This window comes from Lampetra planeri, chromosome 17, assembly GCF_965212315.1.
Source record: "Lampetra planeri chromosome 17, kcLamPlan1.2.h2, whole genome shotgun sequence".
NCBI lineage: Eukaryota > Metazoa > Chordata > Hyperoartia > Petromyzontiformes > Petromyzontidae > Lampetra > Lampetra planeri.
Window position 1 is genome coordinate 7072519 of NC_136123.1, and position 19186 is coordinate 7091704.

Here is a 19186-nt window from a genome sequence, read left to right on the forward strand (position 1 = left end):
GATGTATTATTTCTTGATGTCCATTTATAAATGTTTGCACAGTTAACATTATTGTGGGACATAACGTTTGAGGTTTATTTTTTTGTAACACAGCAAGTTATGCTGTAATTGACCGCCATCCCCTACACCTCCGACGTAATCGCCGGGAGGCCCCCAAATCAGTGGCCACACAAAACGTTGAGCAGCCGCTGATTATGTAGCCAATGGCATCTCATTCTACCCAGGTTTAAACCCCAAAAGTGTGCGCAAGGTCTGCCTAATCTCCCCCCAGGGGGCCCCATTCTCATGATCGTAGGGGGCTGGTTTTTTGCCTCCTCATTTTTATTTTACCATGGCAATAAGCCCAAAAAAAATCCCATAATTGGTCACAGCCAGGGCCACATTAACGATTCAACGCGTAGGCGCGCAAACTCGCCGATCTATAATCACATTTCTTCTAAGCCGCCCTCATAGAGAGATCTGCCTTCTCAGCGAAGCACAAGTCCCTTTCAAAGTGCAGAATTCTCTGCCGCTGACCAGAAGCTTGGACTATGCAGCGCATCTCCGCAGAGGCTTAGATCCGTCGGACGGATCTAAGCCTCTGCGCTCTTCAAATAATGCCCGTGGCGTTTCTTAGTCCTGCTGTCAAAATTATTGATAATTTGAGCCAGACGTCAATACGACATATGGATTAATGTCAAGTGAATATGAATTATTGTTCAATAGACAATAAAAGTAATGTAAACGCAATGTATTATTACAATAATAATTTCCAGCCCCTTTGTCATAGCACTGCTGGATGAAGACTTCCCCGTGCCGTATTGGTTGTGAGGGTTGTTTGATCATGCTTCTCCAGGATTGTGAAGCCGCGGTGCATATGCGTGGAAGCATAGAAGAGCAGTACTGCTGCTCTCAATGTAACCCCACGTATGGTCCATATAACTGTAGAGCGTGTTGTGTTTATGTGGTGTGAGATTTGCTGCTGCTGTAAATAGAAATCCCCGTGGGACCACTTTGCAAATTAGGTAAATGAACCATAACTGCCATGTGTGATATAATAGAGCTCTTGTGAAAAAAGTTCGTGAAGGTCAACCTCACAGGACTGCTTTGGATAATCTTGATGAAAGTTATTAATAGACTGCCATCATCTTCGAGTCTATTGAAATGAAACTCCAAACAACAATATAATAAAAAAAATATGCGTAAAACTGTCAGTGCTGGCAAATTGACTCCAATTTTCAACAGGAAGGTGTAATTCTGCCATTGTAGAACTAAGTTAAGGTAATTTTGTCAACAGAAATATTTAATTGTCTTCTCGAAATTAGGATATTGTCCTGAAAACCAGCTGGCTGCCGTTGTTAGTGCATGTGACGTTTTAAATGCCGAGTTAAATTCCTGGTCAAGAGATCATCGCAGCGGTTCATCCCTCCGACGTTGATACAATGAGTGGCCCTATGTGAGAAGTCATCCTTTGGAGTGTGCAGACTGACAACTGCTTGCTCATGTCACTGCTGGCAGAAGGGGCTCAACTAGAGAGAGCTCTAGAGAGCTTCTCGAGTCGGTGTTTGGCCTACTCTTCCACACCGGCCAGACGTCTTGGAAGAGGCGAGCATTCCCATACTTTACCGTCCCACACCACAAGAATCGTAAAGAATTCAAAAGCCAGATCAGCGACGGGCATCACCTCCGATAGGGACGGTGCGAAAGAAGTTCAACATACATACGTCACCCAGGAAAAAACGCTCCGACACCCTTGACAAAATTCACACACGTAAGTACGTTGAACTTCTTTCGCGCCGTACGTAGCCAACCGTGCTAGTCGGAGGTGCGGGAGAAACCCGACGGGGGCGGGGGGGGGGGCAGGTAGCACCGAAGCAGAGCCGTCGCTCACCTGGTCCGTAGCCTCACGTCGGCCGCCGACCCGTAGAACGTGGGGCCGTCGGGGAGGCTGCGCACCTTGGCGAGGGCGGCGTGGGGCGGCCCCGCCAGAGCGACTCCGCGCTCCTCGGCCACCGCCGCAGCCGCCGCGTCGCCGCACACCTCCAGCCCCTTGATGTAGACGCCCGTGTTGCCCGAGCGCCGCGCCGGCTCGCTGCCCGACCGCTGGTGGAAGGCGGGCGACGTTCCCGCGCCGTCGGGCGACGCGCAGCCCAGCGACGCGCTCGACTCCCTGCGCTCCCGGTGGGGGGGGGGCGGCGGCGCCGGCCGCGGGCGTCCTCTGCGCGGGCTGGCGGAGCGGCCTCGGCCAGGGCTGGGGCGACGGGGCCGGCTCCGAGCGGCACGACGAGGCCGACGAGGTGTGGCAGAGCTTCGGGTGTCCGTGCTGCGGCGGAGAGGAGAGCGGCGAGCACAGCGGAGAGAACGGAGAGTCGGAGGGGGAGGGGGAGGAGAAGAGTCGCTCCGCCGGCTCGCCGTGGTAGGACTTCGAGGAGGACACGGAGCCGCCGGCGGCGGGTTTGCTTCTGTGCGACGAGGAGGAGGAGCAGGAGGAGGCGGAGGAGCCCCTGCGGTGGAACTCGGAGGAGACGTGGTGCTTGAACTGGGAGGCGGCCGCCTGGCGCAGGGACTCCTTGTAGCACAAGGCGGAGGTGGCGGAGGTGGCGGAGGTGGCGGCGGAGCATGGGTGAGTGCTCCGTTGGTTTTGTCCAGCGGGCTCCGTGGCGCACGACGACGACGACGACGAGGCGGCGGCGGTGGTGGAGTGGGACCTCGCGCGGCAGTCCTGCAGGTAAGACTGCATGCGGCTGGGCCTGCCCAGCAGGGGCGTGGATGCCTGCAGAGGTGGCGGCACTCCCTGCTCGCTCTGCTCTTGGCCGCTCCGAGCGGGAAACGCTTGCTCCTCTGAGCAATTAAGTGCCAGCGCGTGCGGTTCCTTGGGTGGGAGAACTTGCGCCGCTTTGTCCGGAGAATTGGGGACAGGCTTAGGAGTTCCAGTGTCCGGTATTTTCTGCCTTTCTGGTTGACTCTTGTCTAAACCCAGCACTTTGGCCACGGTCTTCTGCGTGTCCGTGTGCGTGGCCTTTTTTGACGACTCGGATGCCTTTTTCATTTTTCGGAGCGTCTCCATCTTTTTTTCGAGCAGTTGCCGCGTGTCTTGGTACTTGAGATGGAGAAAAAACAAAACGACAAACTCCGTTTGATGCAGTCACAGACGTGTGTAGAATGTGAAATGTATTATGAATACGTGTTTATGTGTAGTGAACAATATTAATTCACTGTTATATTTTACAATTGCCTGCCAACGCAAAAACGTGGTAACAATCATTGGGAATGTTCTTCATTGAATATTGCCGATAAAAAGCCATTGAATAAAATTCAAACCATCATTAGTGAATGATATCCTCCTCACCGGTGTAAAATGGAGTAGACAAAAACCAAGGGTCAAAAGTTAAATGAACGGTAAAAGCCAAAACATTAACTTAGAACAAAGTTGGCCAGAACGAGCGTGGAAATCCTAACCAGACAGTTGAACGCATTGCGAACCACTGTGATCCTCGGTTCTAAGACTATATATATATGTTTACGATTTTTTGTTACTTTACCAGGTAAGGCCCACTGAGCCATATAGATTTTTTTTCAGAAGCGACCTGGCCACAGAAGCGATCAGGCTCAACAGAAGTGTTTATCACGTGAAAATGTATCGCAGCCAAATACTCGAAATGCTTGTTTCTAAATGTGGAGAGAAAAACTGGAGAACTCGGAGAAAAATCCACACGACCACTGGGATAACTAAATATACAGGCGTCAGGGTTGGGATCGAACCCTCATCTGAACCCTCATCCTCCTGTATACCAGGCGAGGTAGTTAACATCATGTCAACGCGGCGATTGTTTGCGCCCGGCACCTTGAACCAGGCGAACTTCCAGCGCTGGAGCCCCTTGTCGCTGCCAAGGCCCTGGGCCACCTCGCGCATCTCCATGAACGCCTCGTCCGTGAGCCCCGCTCCGCGGCCAGCGCTGTAGCCCTCCTGGAGGGCACGCAGCGCCGGCGCAGCTTCCTCGGGGCTATCCAGGGTCACGCGGCTGAGCAGACGCACGCCCTCCGCTGCCCAGTCGCACGCCTGCAGGGACACGCGCGTAGGGAGGGGGAGAGAGAGACGCGCGACGTCACCAATGCTGGCGTCATTCACTTGCTGGATGCCTTGCGCAACAAGAGCGCATTGTCCCAACGGAGCACAGTGTCCCATCGTAGGGCGCTGGGAATTCAATTCTGCCAGACTACACCGTGGTTACGAGTGCATGAGCCGCTATCTGAAGGTTGTGAGTTCGAGAAGATTTGGTCAGTGTCGACTGAACCAATGATCTCTTGGGAAAGGGGGAGGTGGTGGGGGGGGGGGGAGTGATAAAATGAGTACCGTTGTTGTGGGGAGAACACAGTGGTTTTCATTTTAGGTAAACTGGCCCCTGCCATGGGCACGTGGAATTAACACCGTTGGCTCAGGGCGACGAATGGAAACGAACAGTGCTCCATTGCTCCTTTTGACCAGTGACACTTTTGACTTTGATTTCAGTGCCAACACTTACACGCAAACGTTGTCCCAAATCGCATCGTCCGGACAATGCACCGGTGCGTCAATACTTCAGTGGATAGAATTATATCATAATAAGCCTGGCAGCCGACGGTGTCTGTACAAAGATACAGACGTAGGATTGGGGGGGGAGGAGGGGGGAGGAAAAGAACAAAGCCCGTATGGTATTTGGAGAGAGACGAGGCACCATGTGTTGAAAAGGGAAGGCAGGTCCTGCATTGTAAACTCCCAAAGACAATGGAGGCAAGGCATCTCAGGATACATGTATTTATATGTAGAACATGCTGTGTGTATATTCACACAGTGTATAGATGTGGTTATTTTAGGCAAGTCTAACATAGTGAACTCTATAAAGTTCCCATAATTTGAGAAGGGTTTACAGCAGAAGGAATTAGAAATGTGAAGTTAACAATGAAATCAGGTTATATTACTTTAATCTACATCAAACCGCATTCCTGATAAAATAACAAACAAACCTAATATGAAACAGGGTTGCCCAAAAGTCAGGACACGTAGGGTTAATGTAATATATTTATTTTCACAAATCACAGAGGGTTATTTCAATTCTCTTTCCATCTATAAACATCTGAAAAGTAAGAAGAAAAATATATTTTGATAATGAGAGATTCAATTATAACTAATTTTAACTGTTAATATAAATTAATTAACCCTCTGTGTCCTGACTTTTGGGGCACCCTGTATACATTTAATTATATATTCATTTGGGGGATGTCAACATATCGTGGATTGTGGATTACATTTAGGTAAAATGACACTGCTATTATTATTAAAATACAACTCTCTGTCCAACGACATGCCATGAAAATAAATAATTAACGCTGAAACCCATCTCAATATTAAACCACTTCCACTGCTTGCTCTTTAGTAACATATCGCATGGGTAACTGTTCATCTGGAAACATTCTAAAAATGTAATTTCTATTAAGGCCACCATGGTGTGTCGTGCAGTGTCCAACTATAATGAAATAATTCTGTCTCTTCTGGTCTCTGTCTCTGCTATTAAGGGCCATAGCCTGAAAATTTGCATAGCATATATTGTTTTCCCCGTTAAGTGATGACTGTGTTGGCAGTGTAACTGATGGACGCGTTGAGTTGTTGTTGTTAAATTATAGAGCAAGTTGACCACAAGCACGTATGAACGTATAACAACTATTTTTTGCAAAAGGCGCTGGGCTAAAATGTGACCTTTCCCAAGGATCAGAACCCAAGTTCAAAGGAGGAGTGTTGCCCCATGCTGATGCCACCAGCTCTCATTCTCTATGATCACTCAGGCTCAAAGATTCGCAAAGCTCAATCCCATTACAAAGCTCCTGCGCATTTAGAATTTTTTTTCTTTTATTTTAAACACAAAATCACTTTACGGTCAAGAGAATAAACCTACAATAAAAACCGGTGCCCATTTCACAGATGCTTGCACCACAAAGGAAAGGTTTTTTGTTGTTGTTGTTGTCAATAGCTTTGAAAAATAAATTACATTTTTTAAACAATGTTTTTCTTCCGTCGAATTTTAAAAGGCTTCGTTACATAACAGCGTGATGGCTAAAGCGACATCCACACACTTGGCGGATGAACGATAGCTGTATTTAAAATCACTCCATGAACAATGTTACGAAGTGAAATTTGCACAATACCAAGAGAAGTAACACGTTCGATACATATATTGAAATGTATTTAACGTGACTTTCAAGAAAATAAGTTTTGCAATGTTAAGACAAATAGCAGACTTCCATTGTGGTCAAAACAGAAGTAAATCATCACGAAACACTTCAACACAAAAGGGCCTTACGCTCGTGGTCAACCTCCCTCACACAAAGGCATTGGAGGATACATTTTAATTTGAAGATAGCAAGCAAAAAAAACAATCACTCACCTCCATTAAGTTCTGCATGTTGAACTTGGGCAATTGAAACAAAAGATTACTTTACAAAGTAATCAACAGGCATCTTTGCCTTATTGAGCCGAGGCCGTTTGCCCGTCGCCTCCTCCACCTCCGCCCGGCGTGGGGACAGAGACAGCCGAGCCACGCACGCAAATCCACCGCCGGTCGCCGACTCGTTTTGCGCTCAACCCTCACGGGCTGACCTCCTTTCCCTTCGCCCCCCGCCCCCCGATCCCAGCCCAGGACCAGCCCCACCTCTACCCCCCCCCGCCCCCGCCCACCCCATGACGACCAACCCCCGCGGCTCTCTATTCAAAAGCAAATCTGAAGCGCCGGTCTCCGGGGCCGGTTGCCGCGACAACTGACAGAGGGAGGGCGGGGGGGGGGGGGCAGGGGGGGGCGGGTCCCCCCCCCCCTGCCCCCCCCCCCCACGCTTTCAGCTGGCCACCGGACCGTGCTGGGAAGCCGCGGTGAGACAACAAAAAAGCTGGCGCCGTCGGAGAGGGCCATGCCGCGAGCCCTCGGCCCGACATCTGCGGCTCCCGCGGTAGAAATCCCACGTGGCCCTCCCCCCCCGCCGGCCCCCCCGCGGCACGGGTGGCGCTGGGTACGCGGCGGTGCCAGCTCGACAACCCACGAGGAGGAGGACGGCGCTTGGCGGCGCCGGGGGAAGGAGGGAAAGTGCGACGCGCGCTTGCTCGCGCTTAATGCGATTAAACGATGGAGATGCCACGTGTTCGTTTTCTCGCGATTCGTTTTTTTATTGTTTGAAGCTTGGTTTAAAGTGCCGCTGAACCTACGGTGGTTTGGTCCCGCGGAATGAAGGCAGCTGCGTCAGGGTTAAATTTCGATTTAAAGCTTTCGTGACTGCAGGGATTCATCTTCTTGGTTCTTTCGGTAAAGTCACGTAGAATGGAAATAATAAAATAATAAAAATAAAACCTAATAAAATAATTCTCACGACGTTTCGGCCACAACGCAAGCAGCCATCCTCAGGTGAAGAACAGGTCTCGGTTGTGCCGTACGGCTCTCCCGATGTACTTTGGGGTTGTACCGCGCGTCGTTCGGCACGATGTTCCGACGTTTTCGCTCCACGTGCCGGGAGGTTCTTAGTTGACTGGCACTCCCAGCACATGGAGCGAAACGTTGGACAACCCGTCAAACAACACGTGTGGTACGCCACGGAATTATATGAGTGGCCCAGAGAATCTCTATTTTCATTAATTTTGATGTTTTACCTACGTGACTTTACCGAAAAAACCTAAGAATATGATTCCTTGCAGTCACGAAAGCTTCAAATCTAGAAAGAATGGTGTGAATCCCTGTGTGCGCACACTTCTATACGTGCCAATGAATCAGTGATACCAAGTATTTGATGTAAATAATTTACAATCTTTACATATAAATGCAATTGTTCGTTTTTATATTAAGCTATGGTATCTGTATATAAATGTCAAACTTGAGTTTTTTTAAGTGGTTATGAATACCTTGTTAAATATTTAATATTGCAGAACACTGGAAACCACAAAGGAATTATTTCATTAAATATCAGGGATGCTCAACTTGGGGCGGGGTCATAAAAATGAAATAAAAAAGACGGCAATCGGCTTTCGGCAAAGCGCTTTGATCTTTCTGAAAACATTGAAACGGCAAAAAAACCTTAATTGACCACAATACAACAGCGGAATGTTTTGAATTCCTTTGCCGCCACACGAGTGGGCCATCCAGCAGATGGGCCTCTCGAGCCCCCCCCCCCACCGACCCTCCCCCCCCCTTCCCCGCGTTGAAGAGCCGCCACTCATCCTCCTCCTCCTCACCTTGTCGACGAACTCGTGGAGCGTGGCGGTGTCCTCCAGCGTCCGTCTCCACGCGTCCCTCCGCTGGGCGAAGGAGGCGAGCTTTGCCGCGAGCTCCTCGCGCAGCGCCGGCAGAGCCCGCAGCTCCGCGAAGCCCTCGTGGGAGATGCTCATCTCCTCGGCACGCCGCAGCAGCCGCTGGCCCGTGACGCTCTTCTCCTGCGGAGGTGTCGCGGCAGCGGCGTTAACTACCTCGCCTAGTGTACAGGAGGTCGTGGGTTCAAACTCGACCCAGATGCCTGTTGTATATTCTGGGTTTGCGTGTCTCTCTCTCTCATCATCATCACGGTGGCTAGGAGATGTTGACTCCCTCGCCTGGTGTACAGGAGGTCGTGGGTTCAAACCCGACCCAGATGCCTGTTGTATATTTGGAGTTTGTGTGTCTCTGTCTCTCTCATCATCATCATCATGGTGGCTAGGAGATGATGACTACCTCGCCTGGTGTACAGGTGGTCGTGGGTTCAAACCCGACCCAGATGCCTGTTGTATATTTGGAGTTTGTGTGTCTCTGTCTCTCTCATCATCATCATCATCACGGTGGCTAGGAGATGATGACTACCTCGCCTGGTGTACAGGTGGTCGTGGGTTCAAACCCGACCCTGATGCCTGTTGTATATTCTGGGTTTGCGTCTCTCTCTCTCTCTCATCATCATCATGGTGGCTAGGAGATGATGACTACCTCGCCTGGTGTACAGGAGGTCGTGGGTTCAAACCCGACCCTGATGCCTGTTGTATATTCTGGGTTTGCGTGTCTCTCTCTCTCTCTCATCATCATCATGGTGGCTAGGAGATGTTGACTACCTCGCCTGGTATGCAGGAGGTCGTGGGTTCGATACTGACTCTGACGCCTGCCGTATATATACTCCTACGTCAGCAGTTCTCCTCCAGTGTTTGTTTCACCTGATGACGGTTGCTTGTGTTGCGATCGAAACGTTGTGATCTATACATTTTCTATCTACGTGACTTTACCGAAAGAACGAGAGAGTGTGGATTCCTGCACGAAAGCTTCAAATAAAGATTGTATATATGAAGTTTACACGTCTCTCTCTCTCTCTATCCCCGTGGTCGCGGGGATTTTACTCCAGGTCCCTCGGTTTTCCTCTCCACATTTATAATCGTGCATTTCGAGTATTTGGCTGCTATAAATTGCCACGTGATGATAAGCCACTTTGTTGAGCTATCATTGTTGGCCAGGTCGCTTCTGAAAAAGAGGTACATATCTCAGTGGGCCTTGTCTGATAAAAATACAAATTTTTTTAAAAATAGTTTGTGAGATAATTGACTTGATTGGCCAAAATAATCACACCCAAAACAATATTATTAATAATAATGGAATACAAATAAATTAACATTAATCGGATGAAAACGTGCAAGGTAAGTGGCATTGGCCAAATATCCAAATGATTGAAAAATGTTCTGCACAATTGGGATTACACACAGCAACACCACTCCCCCCTTACTGCGAAAATGTATCAAGACCCTCCTGGATAATGAGTCTTGATACTCAGGGATGCTTCCCTTGGGTAAACAATCGTAATATTCAGCCTACTGTCTTTCCAGACCAATATGAAGCTATGTGAGGTGACACAGCTTTCCTAACTTCCTGGATCTTGTCCTGAAGATGATTTACTTAGCCTCAAGTGAGAGGTCGTAATTTTGGTTGTGAGCTTACAACAATCAATAATGGGCACATGAAATGCCTATAGAAATTATAATTTAATTAGTTTTGCTATGTCGGGTGGTGGAGGCTCTCACGACATAAAATTACCAGATCATTACGTAGCCTAAACCAAAAATCTATTGTGAATTTCAATATTATGATGCATCATTTCTTTCAGAAAACAAACTTTGGACTCGTTTCGACCTTCTGGGTCTCCATCAGCAGAGTCCAGTTAAACAAATGCTGCCGGGTTACCAGATGTTATTGGCAAGAGCGATTTTTTTGTTATTTTGTATGCGGAGTACTGGACTTTTGCTTAATGCACGAACGTACCCCCACAATGCACCGCTCACTGTCACGTGCCTCAAATCTGAGACGTGCGCGCGGGATTCGCGTCGCTACGCTTATCTCGGCGCGAGAGTAACTTCTCCCCCCACCTCACCAACGGGCGCCCAAATCTTTTTTTTGTGCACACACAAACGCCACTCCCGAAGAGGCCTCGTGAAATTCAATACGCGGTGACTTCAGATTCTGAACGAGCACTCGCGGGGCCAGCAGCTGCGCGCAGGCCCACACGGCGTCGGGCGCCGGGGGTGGGGGGGCAGCACTCAGCGGCCGCACTCACCGTCGCAGTTTGGGCGAACGCCTCGAACGTCCGGCGAACCTCCTGCAGCTTGTCTATCGAGTCGGCCGGGACGCCCAGGGACGACGGCTCGAGCTGCCCGTCCACCCCCAGCCACCTGCACAGCTGATCCCCCCGCCCCAAACACCACCGCCATGGGCAAACAAAACGTAGATGAGGCACGCGACCTTAATGCGGTGTTAATTGAGGCAGAATGTTATTTAGTCACAGTCTCGAGAGCCGTGTTGTTCTCAAGTCGAGGCTTAGCTCAGGCTTGAACTTATCAGTTGCTTCTCCAGACGCATCAATTGGTGGCTCAGCCATGGCCTGGCTCAGCTCTGGCTCAGCTCATGGAAATCCTAACCGTGGCTGGGCTCATGCTCAAGAGCCGGCTCACTTGAGACAGTCAAGCCTGAGCTGAGCCGTGATTTAAGGATCACGGAGAGGAATCGAGAGGCTCTTGGAGTGCAGCAGTTGGTTCGGGGCCCAAGATCTCTCACCGAATGCTTCCAAATCCAAGGCCATCCTGATAGGCACCAGACAGCGACGCACCACATCAATGCTCCCTTTCGAGCACATTCATCACTGGCTTCACTATCTATTTCTCCGACCACTTCAGGTTCCTCGGCGTCACTGTTGACTCCACCTTTTGTGTCGACGGTTACACTGCCCACATCAACAGATCTCGCAACTGCCACCTCAAGGCCCCCTCTGTCGTGAACGTCCTAACTTCATCACCACCGACATCGGCGTCGTTTCTCCGTGGCAACCCCCGCCGTCTGGAACGCCATCCCACTGCACACCCGCAGCGGCGTTCGATCTCCACCGACTGTACGAGACGCTTAAAGGCCACCTCTTTCACCTCTTTTGAGCGACACCGAGCCTGGCTACGCACCTCAAGAGTCGCGGTCATTTGTGTCTGCGAAATATTGTGCGCGTTTGCCTAATTGTATTGTTGTTGTAATTACAGGCGTTAGTCCAGTCTATGACACCCTGTGGAATTTTAGCCAAGACTTAGATTAGATTGTCGAGTTAATTGTCATTCTCTTAAGCTTATTCAACTAAAAGAGTCAAACTGGGAGTTCACACTTAGTTATTAAACGTCGGTGTGAGGGGCATGCAATTTCACCCCCCTCCAGCCCCCCAATACTATCAGATCAACCAATCGGTGGACTCATTTGGTTGATGTGCATAAGGCTGGAAGTACCCGTCGCTCAGCTACACTTCCCCACCTCCAACCTCCATCATCCCCCCCATCCCCCATCATGTGTGACAACCCCAGGGCCCCCAAACTCCAGCAATCGCCCCCCCCCCATCCAGCCACCCTTTGTGCACTCTTCCCTTGGCCTCACCCCACCCCCATTGCTCCCCACCCCCTGTACACTGCGCCCCTCCAACCTGATGTCACACACCACAGATGACACGAGGGTAGAGGGAGCCAATCACAAGGCGCCGTGGGCAACACGTGGCCCTCAGAAGACATGGCGGACAGACACGCCAGTTTGTGTTGTCATAGGGAGAATGTAGCCCGTTGCCGTTTTTGCTCAACCTCGTGCGCCGCAGCCTCGAATAACTTTACTAAAATCATTTTGATCTGCGGATTAATTTTAGAGTTTGTCTCATCATAATCGTTCATGGCTAGTTGCAATCATCGTCATGCTTGATGATTTTCGTTCACTCCAAAGACAAATATTTGCATCACCAATTTCACCAGCAAAAGAAACATCGGTTTGCCGAATACCATGCAACCGAAAAAAGCAAAACAGAGATTTCCACCTTGTGATATTTATTCCATCTCTGTGAAGTCGGAAGTAGAAAAAAAAATGGCCATAGAGCAAGGTACACGGCATTCAAAGATGTCCACATTGTGGGACGTGGGTCCTCACCTCTTGAGTCTCCTCGCGAAGGGCCAGGAAGTCGGCCAGGAAACCCAGGCGATGCAGGCTCTGGTTTGACAGCATCACCAGGCCGTGCACCAGCTCCTCCACTTCGCTGTACAGCACCGTCACGGCCGCCATCGCATCCCTGCCACAAGAACGCCGCACAGTTGCCACGGGTCAACAACGCATGGCTTCTGCAGGTACCAGCAGAGATCCAGGCCCTATGCTCAGCTAGGCCTTAGGGGCCGTCCATAAATGGCGTCACGCACCGAGGGGGGGGGGGAGGTGGGTCAGACATTTGTAAAGATGTGTGACGAGGGGGGGAGGGGAGGTTTGAGAAATGTGACGTCACATCAAAATGCGCAACTTTTAATAAATATAAATTAAATAGAATTGTTATAACAACAATAATTTGTATTAATTTTCATTATTAACTATTTGATTATTTAATTTTACTAAGGTCACCTTTTATTTATTCCATGAAGGAGCATTTTGCTTCTCCATGGGAGAATGGAGAAGCATACATTTAGTACATTTTTGAATGATTGTTATTAAACATTTTGATTCTAATGATTCTACCAGGGCTTTTCATTCTGTGGAATGAATATGTGATTGTTAAAATTGTACTCTTCATTTTGCTTCGTTCCACTACAAAGTTTAAAGTATTTTTTATAGTAATAATTACTTTAAATATTTTATAATTATAAGATCATTTCAATACAATATTCTGAACATCTGCAGTTTTAGTTAGACGTTGAATATTTTCAAGTGAATTTTATGCTACATTTCCTTTTTATTACATGTTTTCTCCTACAACATCAGAATGCAGCGTCACATTAAATACGCACTACAATGACAATAGTTTAAAGCGATTTGAAGCATGTTTTATTTTCAAAATGGAAATATAGTTTTGGGGAGGGGTCAGAGCTTTGTGACGTCATATTTGAGGGGGGTCTGACTTTTTGTGACGCCGTGTGACGAGGGGGGGGGTAAAAAATCGTCCAAAATCGCGTGACGTCATTTATGGACGGCCTTCATCCAGCACAGCTGGATGAAGGCCTCCTTTCGAATGTATATTGAACCTCTTTCGCACCGTACATCGCCAAACGGGCAGATAAGCTGATGTAATTACTCCATCTGCTCAGTTGATGTCCTCTCAGATGCGTTCCATTTTTGTGCTGCCACTGTTATTACTTTTGACCATCAGCCATCATCGCTTAGTGACCTGCCTCAAGCCCAATAACATTTCTGAACAGATACAACTATGTAATTAACCTCTATCATATTCTCTAATGCATGCGTTCCTCTTTTTGTCTCATACCTTTATTGGTAAGAAATGACAATTTGCACATATTTAATTGCAGCTACGGCAAGCATCATGGTGGCGAGATGTTAACTACCTTGCTCGGTATACAGGAAGTCGTGCATTAAATCCAAACCCTGATGCCTGTATATTTGGAGTTTGCATGTTCTCCCCATGCTCGTGTGGATTTTTATCCGGGTCCTCCGGTTTTTCCCCTCCACATTTAGAATCAACGTGTGTTTAGCGTCTTTGGCTGCTATATATTTCCATGTGATAAGCCACATTTGTGGCCAGGTCGCTTCTGAAACAACAACCCACAGTTTGACCGACCACAGTGCACACGCTGAGGGCGACCTTCACCCAGCAGGAGACCCACAAAGGGCTCTTAATTAGCATCAATTATTTATGTTTTAACATTTGGAATAAGTAAAACAGCCGCTACGATGATTTGTCATGCTTTAACACACAGAGACACTTCTAGTAAACAGTAACAGCACAGATTGATGAACGCATTCCCGTGTGAAAAACGTTTCACAAAACAAACAGCACCTCCCACAAACGAGGACCTGGATCCTCCACGCACATCACAGTGGAGCCCATCCTACAAAAATAAATCTAAACATAGCGCGAGCAGTTTTCTCGAAACACTCGAGTCACACAGCTGTGTGACTCTGTGCACTGGTATGGCATAAAAACGACACGCAGGGGAAAGCAAAGTGGATCAATCAATAAAAGTGTCTCGATTTAAAACTTTCGTGACTGCAGGGATTCATCTTCTTGGTTCTTTCGGTAAAGTCACGTAGAAGGGAAATAATAAAATAATACAAATAAAACATAACAAAATACAATTCTCACGACGTTTCGGCCACAACGCAAGCAGCCGTCCTCAGGTGAAGAACAGGTCTGTCGAAAAGACAGCGTCTGAATGAACACCACCAGGCTTGGCAGCGTATATTTAAGCTTAGAGTCGCAGCTTAAATATACGCCTGGTGGTGTTCATTCAGACGCTGTCTTTCCGACAGACCTGTTCTTCACCTGAGGACGGCTGCTTGCGTTGTGGCCGAAACCTCGTGAGAATTATTATGTTTAATTTTTATTATTTTATTATTTCCCTTATACGTGACTTTACCGAAAGAACCAACAAAATAAAATTGTCCTTTCAGATTACGCACACCGGGCACACTTTTGTCCACACAATATTCCATTTGGGCAGGGGGTCTATAGTAGGGAATGGGTTTGAAGGTGGGGAAAGGAGCAGCTATTATCCCCCTCCCCCCCCAAAATAAAATAAAATCTGCCTCTGTGATAACTGCTAGAACTGCGTTTATGATTTACGTTTAGTTTGGCTTTTCCACGAGTAAACTATTCAAATTCTTAGGTTTTTTTCGGTAAAGTCACATAGGCAAAAAATTAAAATTAATAAAAGTAAAATAAAAATCACGACGTTTCGGAGGCAACACAAGCATCCGTCTTCAGGTGGAACCGTCACAGCACGCTTGCTGTATCATTGCATCATTACTTGATGCAGCAGTCGTGGCTGTGACGGTTCCACCTGAAGACGGAAGCTTGTGTTGCCTCCGAAACATCGTGATTTTTATTTTATTTTTATTTTACTTTTATTAATTTTAATTTTAATTTTTTACCTACGTGACTTTACCGAAAAAGCCTAAGAATACGAATCCTTGCAGTCACAAAAGCTTCAAATCTAGAAATCAACTATTCAACTATGGCTCTATTTTACCAGGTAAGGCCCCACTGAGCTACGTAGCTCTTTTTCCCAAGTCACCTGGCCACAAATGATAGCTCAACGAAGTGGCTTATCGCGTGCAAATGTATAGCAGCCGCATACTCTGAAACGCACGTTGCTAAATGTGGAAGAAAAAACCGGAGGACACGGAGACAAATCCACGCGATCGCGGGGAGAGAGACATTCAAACTCCAAATATAGAGGCGTCAGGGTCGGGACGGAACCCACGACCAGGCATTTAACATCTCGCCACCGCGGCGAGAAACATGGATGATGCTGGGACTCGGTATAACAAACATCCCCCCTAGATGGCATGAGTGAGCTGTGACAATCGCCTTCAATGGATGGACGAACAAAAGGGGAACGAATGTGGGGGGGGGGAGGTAATCTTTCGGTTGACTGGTTCCCATTCTCAAAGGCTGACAAGCAAACTCTGAGCTGTGAAGGTGAAAGTAGGTCATCTGTGATTATTAGCCCTGGAACTACAAACAATTGGTGAGTATGCGTGACTGTGTAGCTCTGTGTGTTGAAACGTGTGTGTGTGTCTGTGCACATGGCGGTGAGCGCGCTGCGCTATTAACCCGGCGACCCAGGTTCGATTCCCGCTCACGGCTAGCACCAGTGACGATTATCTGAACCGGTCCTGGGCCTCCCCTATGTCGACTCAGCCTCACATGAGTACCTGGTGCGGTGTGTAAAAATCGCCACTGGGGAGACAAAGGCGGTCGGGCGTGGTGCAGGCCACCCACCCCCTCGTGTGCCGTGCCAGCCTTCATAGGTGCTCGCTAACAGCACTTGCCCCTACAGTCTGTTAAGGCTATACGGGGGATCTTTGTCTCTGTTTTATTGTGGGGAGCAGGAGTGTAGTTGGTTCGCGAACTGCGCTACGAACCCGGCGAGCAGAGTTCGATGCCAGCTTACGGCCAAAAACAGTGGTGAGGCCTTCCCTCCAATGTCGACTAGTGCAGCGTGTAAATACCTGCCCTGGGGAAACAAAGGGGGCCAGATGTGGTGTGGGCCACACCACCCCATCACTTACCCCAACGGTCTCAAAAAAAGACAAAGGGGATCTTTGTCTTTTTTTGCTGTGCATGTGTGCCTGAATGAGTACCTTGGGCGGTTTGTAATTAGGGTGTCAGTATTAGGAAGGACAGTGTGCCCGGGTGTAGGTAGCATTGGTCATAATCACCTGCCCGTGAACCGTGCCTGCCACAATAGGTGCTCGCTTTCAGCACTTGCCCCACAGTGTGTTAGGGGCTACGCGGGGGATCTTTGTCTATTTTTATGGAAGGTGAGAGTGTAGTTGCTCGCACACTGTGCTGAGAGCACACAGTTCCTGGCTAAACAACACAACACCAGCCGCATAGCAACTGAACTTAGGTTAGGCCTCCCCTGGGTCAACTCGGCCTTAAATGAGTATCTGGTACTGGATCAACAACTTGAAGGAAGAGCACAGGGCAGCCAGGCATCTCTCCGACCACAACACCTACTCACCACTAACTAGTGCTCATGCTAACAGGCTATCAGGCTACATGGGGGATGTTTGTCTTTGCTGCAGAGTTATATTTTAATTTACAAACACCGAATGGAACGCATCTGCAGGGACATCCACCGAGGAATTGACATCAGGTCACGTCAGGTGCTGTGTGGATCATTGCATCGCACGATGGCGAGAGGTGGCGGCGGTTTAGGGAGGCCTAGGCAACATACGGCATAGGCCGTATGTTGCCTATGCTGGGTAAAAAAAACAGTGCATGCATTTTCTTTGCTGGCTGGCTGGCTGGCTAAGAGCCCAGCCGAAAAATACCTTGCCAATCAGCCGGCTGGGTCAGTTGGCTAGTTAACTGTCTGGCAGGCTGCCTAACTAACCGTCTCATTCGCCGTCTGGCAGGCAATCAGCCTAGCTAAGCAGCTGTGTACCTTGCCAATCGGCTGGTTCACTGGCAGGCCGTCTAACTAGCTGGCCGCTCCACTTGCCCGTTGGCAGGCTGGACGAGACTGGCCCAATCGGCCTGGCTGACTGGCTAGATGGCCGGTCGGTCGGGAGGGTGCAGGCGTCACCGGTAGTCGGGGGAGGCTGTGACGGGGGAATCCTCGCGCTTGAGCCGCGCCAGCGCAGCGCCACCCTCACGTTGCAGGACCACGAGGCGCGAGTCCTCCAGCACCCGCGCCATCATCTTCCTGTGGCGCTCGGCGACCTCCCGTGCCTCCTGCCACGGACGGCACGCGCAGAGCGAGCGGCGATCACCGACAAGAGCGAGCGGCGATCACCGACAAGAGCGGGCGGCGATGTTTACGTCACCGGGTGATGACGCCGTGGGTTCGTGTGTTCTCGACGATTGAGGATAAATTAACAAAAACAACGTCTCATTTGTCCGGTGCTGTTATGCGGTGTAAATCTGTCCAGGTGGTGCTGTGAGTTGAAATCAGTGGTCAACTCTCTGCCCATCATCCATCTATGGTTGTTAAAATATCAACCACTTTGTGCCGAGTCATCTGTTATCTTCCCATGGCGATTACTGCTCCCCTCCACAGGATTGGTGGCAAGATGTTAACTAACGCGTCTGGTATACAGGCGGTTGTGGGTTCGATCCCGATCCCGATCCCGACCCCGACGCCGGTATATTCGGAGTTTGCGTGTCTCTCTCCCCGTGGTCGTGTGGATTTTTCTCCGGGTCCTGCGGTTTTTCCCTCCACATTTAGAATCATGCGTGGAGAGTATTTGGCTGCTAAAACATTCCATGTGAGAAGCCACTTCGTCGAGCTATCGTTTGTGGCCTGGCCACTTCTGAAAAAGAGCTATATAGCTCCTGTGGGGCCTTACCTGGTAAAATAAAAAGTTTCATAATAGTTTAAATTTAACAATCAGGAATTTATACCAATGGGTCAGGAGATGAATGCCTACCCGTGGGGGGACTTTGACGTTCGACAAAACGTGACAACACAATAACCGTTTAGACCGCCTCCTAACCCACAAACATTTCTCTCTCCTCCTCTCACCGATATAAATATCGTCACTTAAAGCTCTATTTAAAACCCACGGCATCGCAGGCCCTATGGGCGGCGGGCGAAGGATTACGTCGGGTCAAATCGCGCCCGCTGCCAATGAACTCCGCGGGCACGAAGCAGAAAGCGAGCGGTGGAAAGGAACCGGCGAAGGGAGTGACGTTCCCTCGGGTTTACCTGCGCCGTCTTAGGAGGGGGGCTGTCGGTCAGCGTCTGGATGGAGCTTCGCAAAAACACGCCAGCTCCCCGGCACGCAGACAGGAAGGGCTCCAGCTTCTGCAAACAAACGGCGAAACAAAGGGCGGCCTCGCGCTTGCACGGCAAAGTCATTTGGGAAAACTCTAATAGTTTTTGGACAAAGCTGATTTTTTTTTTACAGTTGTCTTTGGCAAAATTTCAAGGGATGAATTAAGGACACCTCCGCTTGGGAAAATGCAGCCCGGAGCGGGGACTGAAAGAATGTCCACATCACCATTGCTCAACAACAATGTAATGACTCAAGTTCTATTTATAAAATCGGGGCATTATTTTTGGTCAAGTAACAATGGATAATTGGAGTATGTGAAATATGTGGCAAGGCAAGTCGCCTTCGGTGGCAAGGTCAATCGCTGACAATGCTGCTGATGCCATCGTGTTGCCAGATCCTTGCGCTGTTGCAGTTGACACCTCACCTCCAAGTCCTGCTCTTACACGACCCCCACCATC

General features: G+C 49.2%; 1 protein-coding gene across 1 annotated transcript in view; it reads right to left on the reverse strand.

Moving 5' to 3' along the window:
- The window catches only part of LOC144723329 (pleckstrin homology domain-containing family G member 4B-like), a 104311-nt gene that overhangs the window by 16090 nt on the left and 69035 nt on the right, over positions 1–19186 (reverse strand). The window contains 8 exon segments of the mRNA XM_078602033.1: positions 1871–2170; positions 2172–3079; positions 3824–4039; positions 8225–8422; positions 10549–10671; positions 12432–12570; positions 17537–17685; positions 18659–18757. Coding sequence (XP_078458159.1) covers positions 1871–2170; positions 2172–3079; positions 3824–4039; positions 8225–8422; positions 10549–10671; positions 12432–12570; positions 17537–17685; positions 18659–18757 — 2132 coding nt within the window.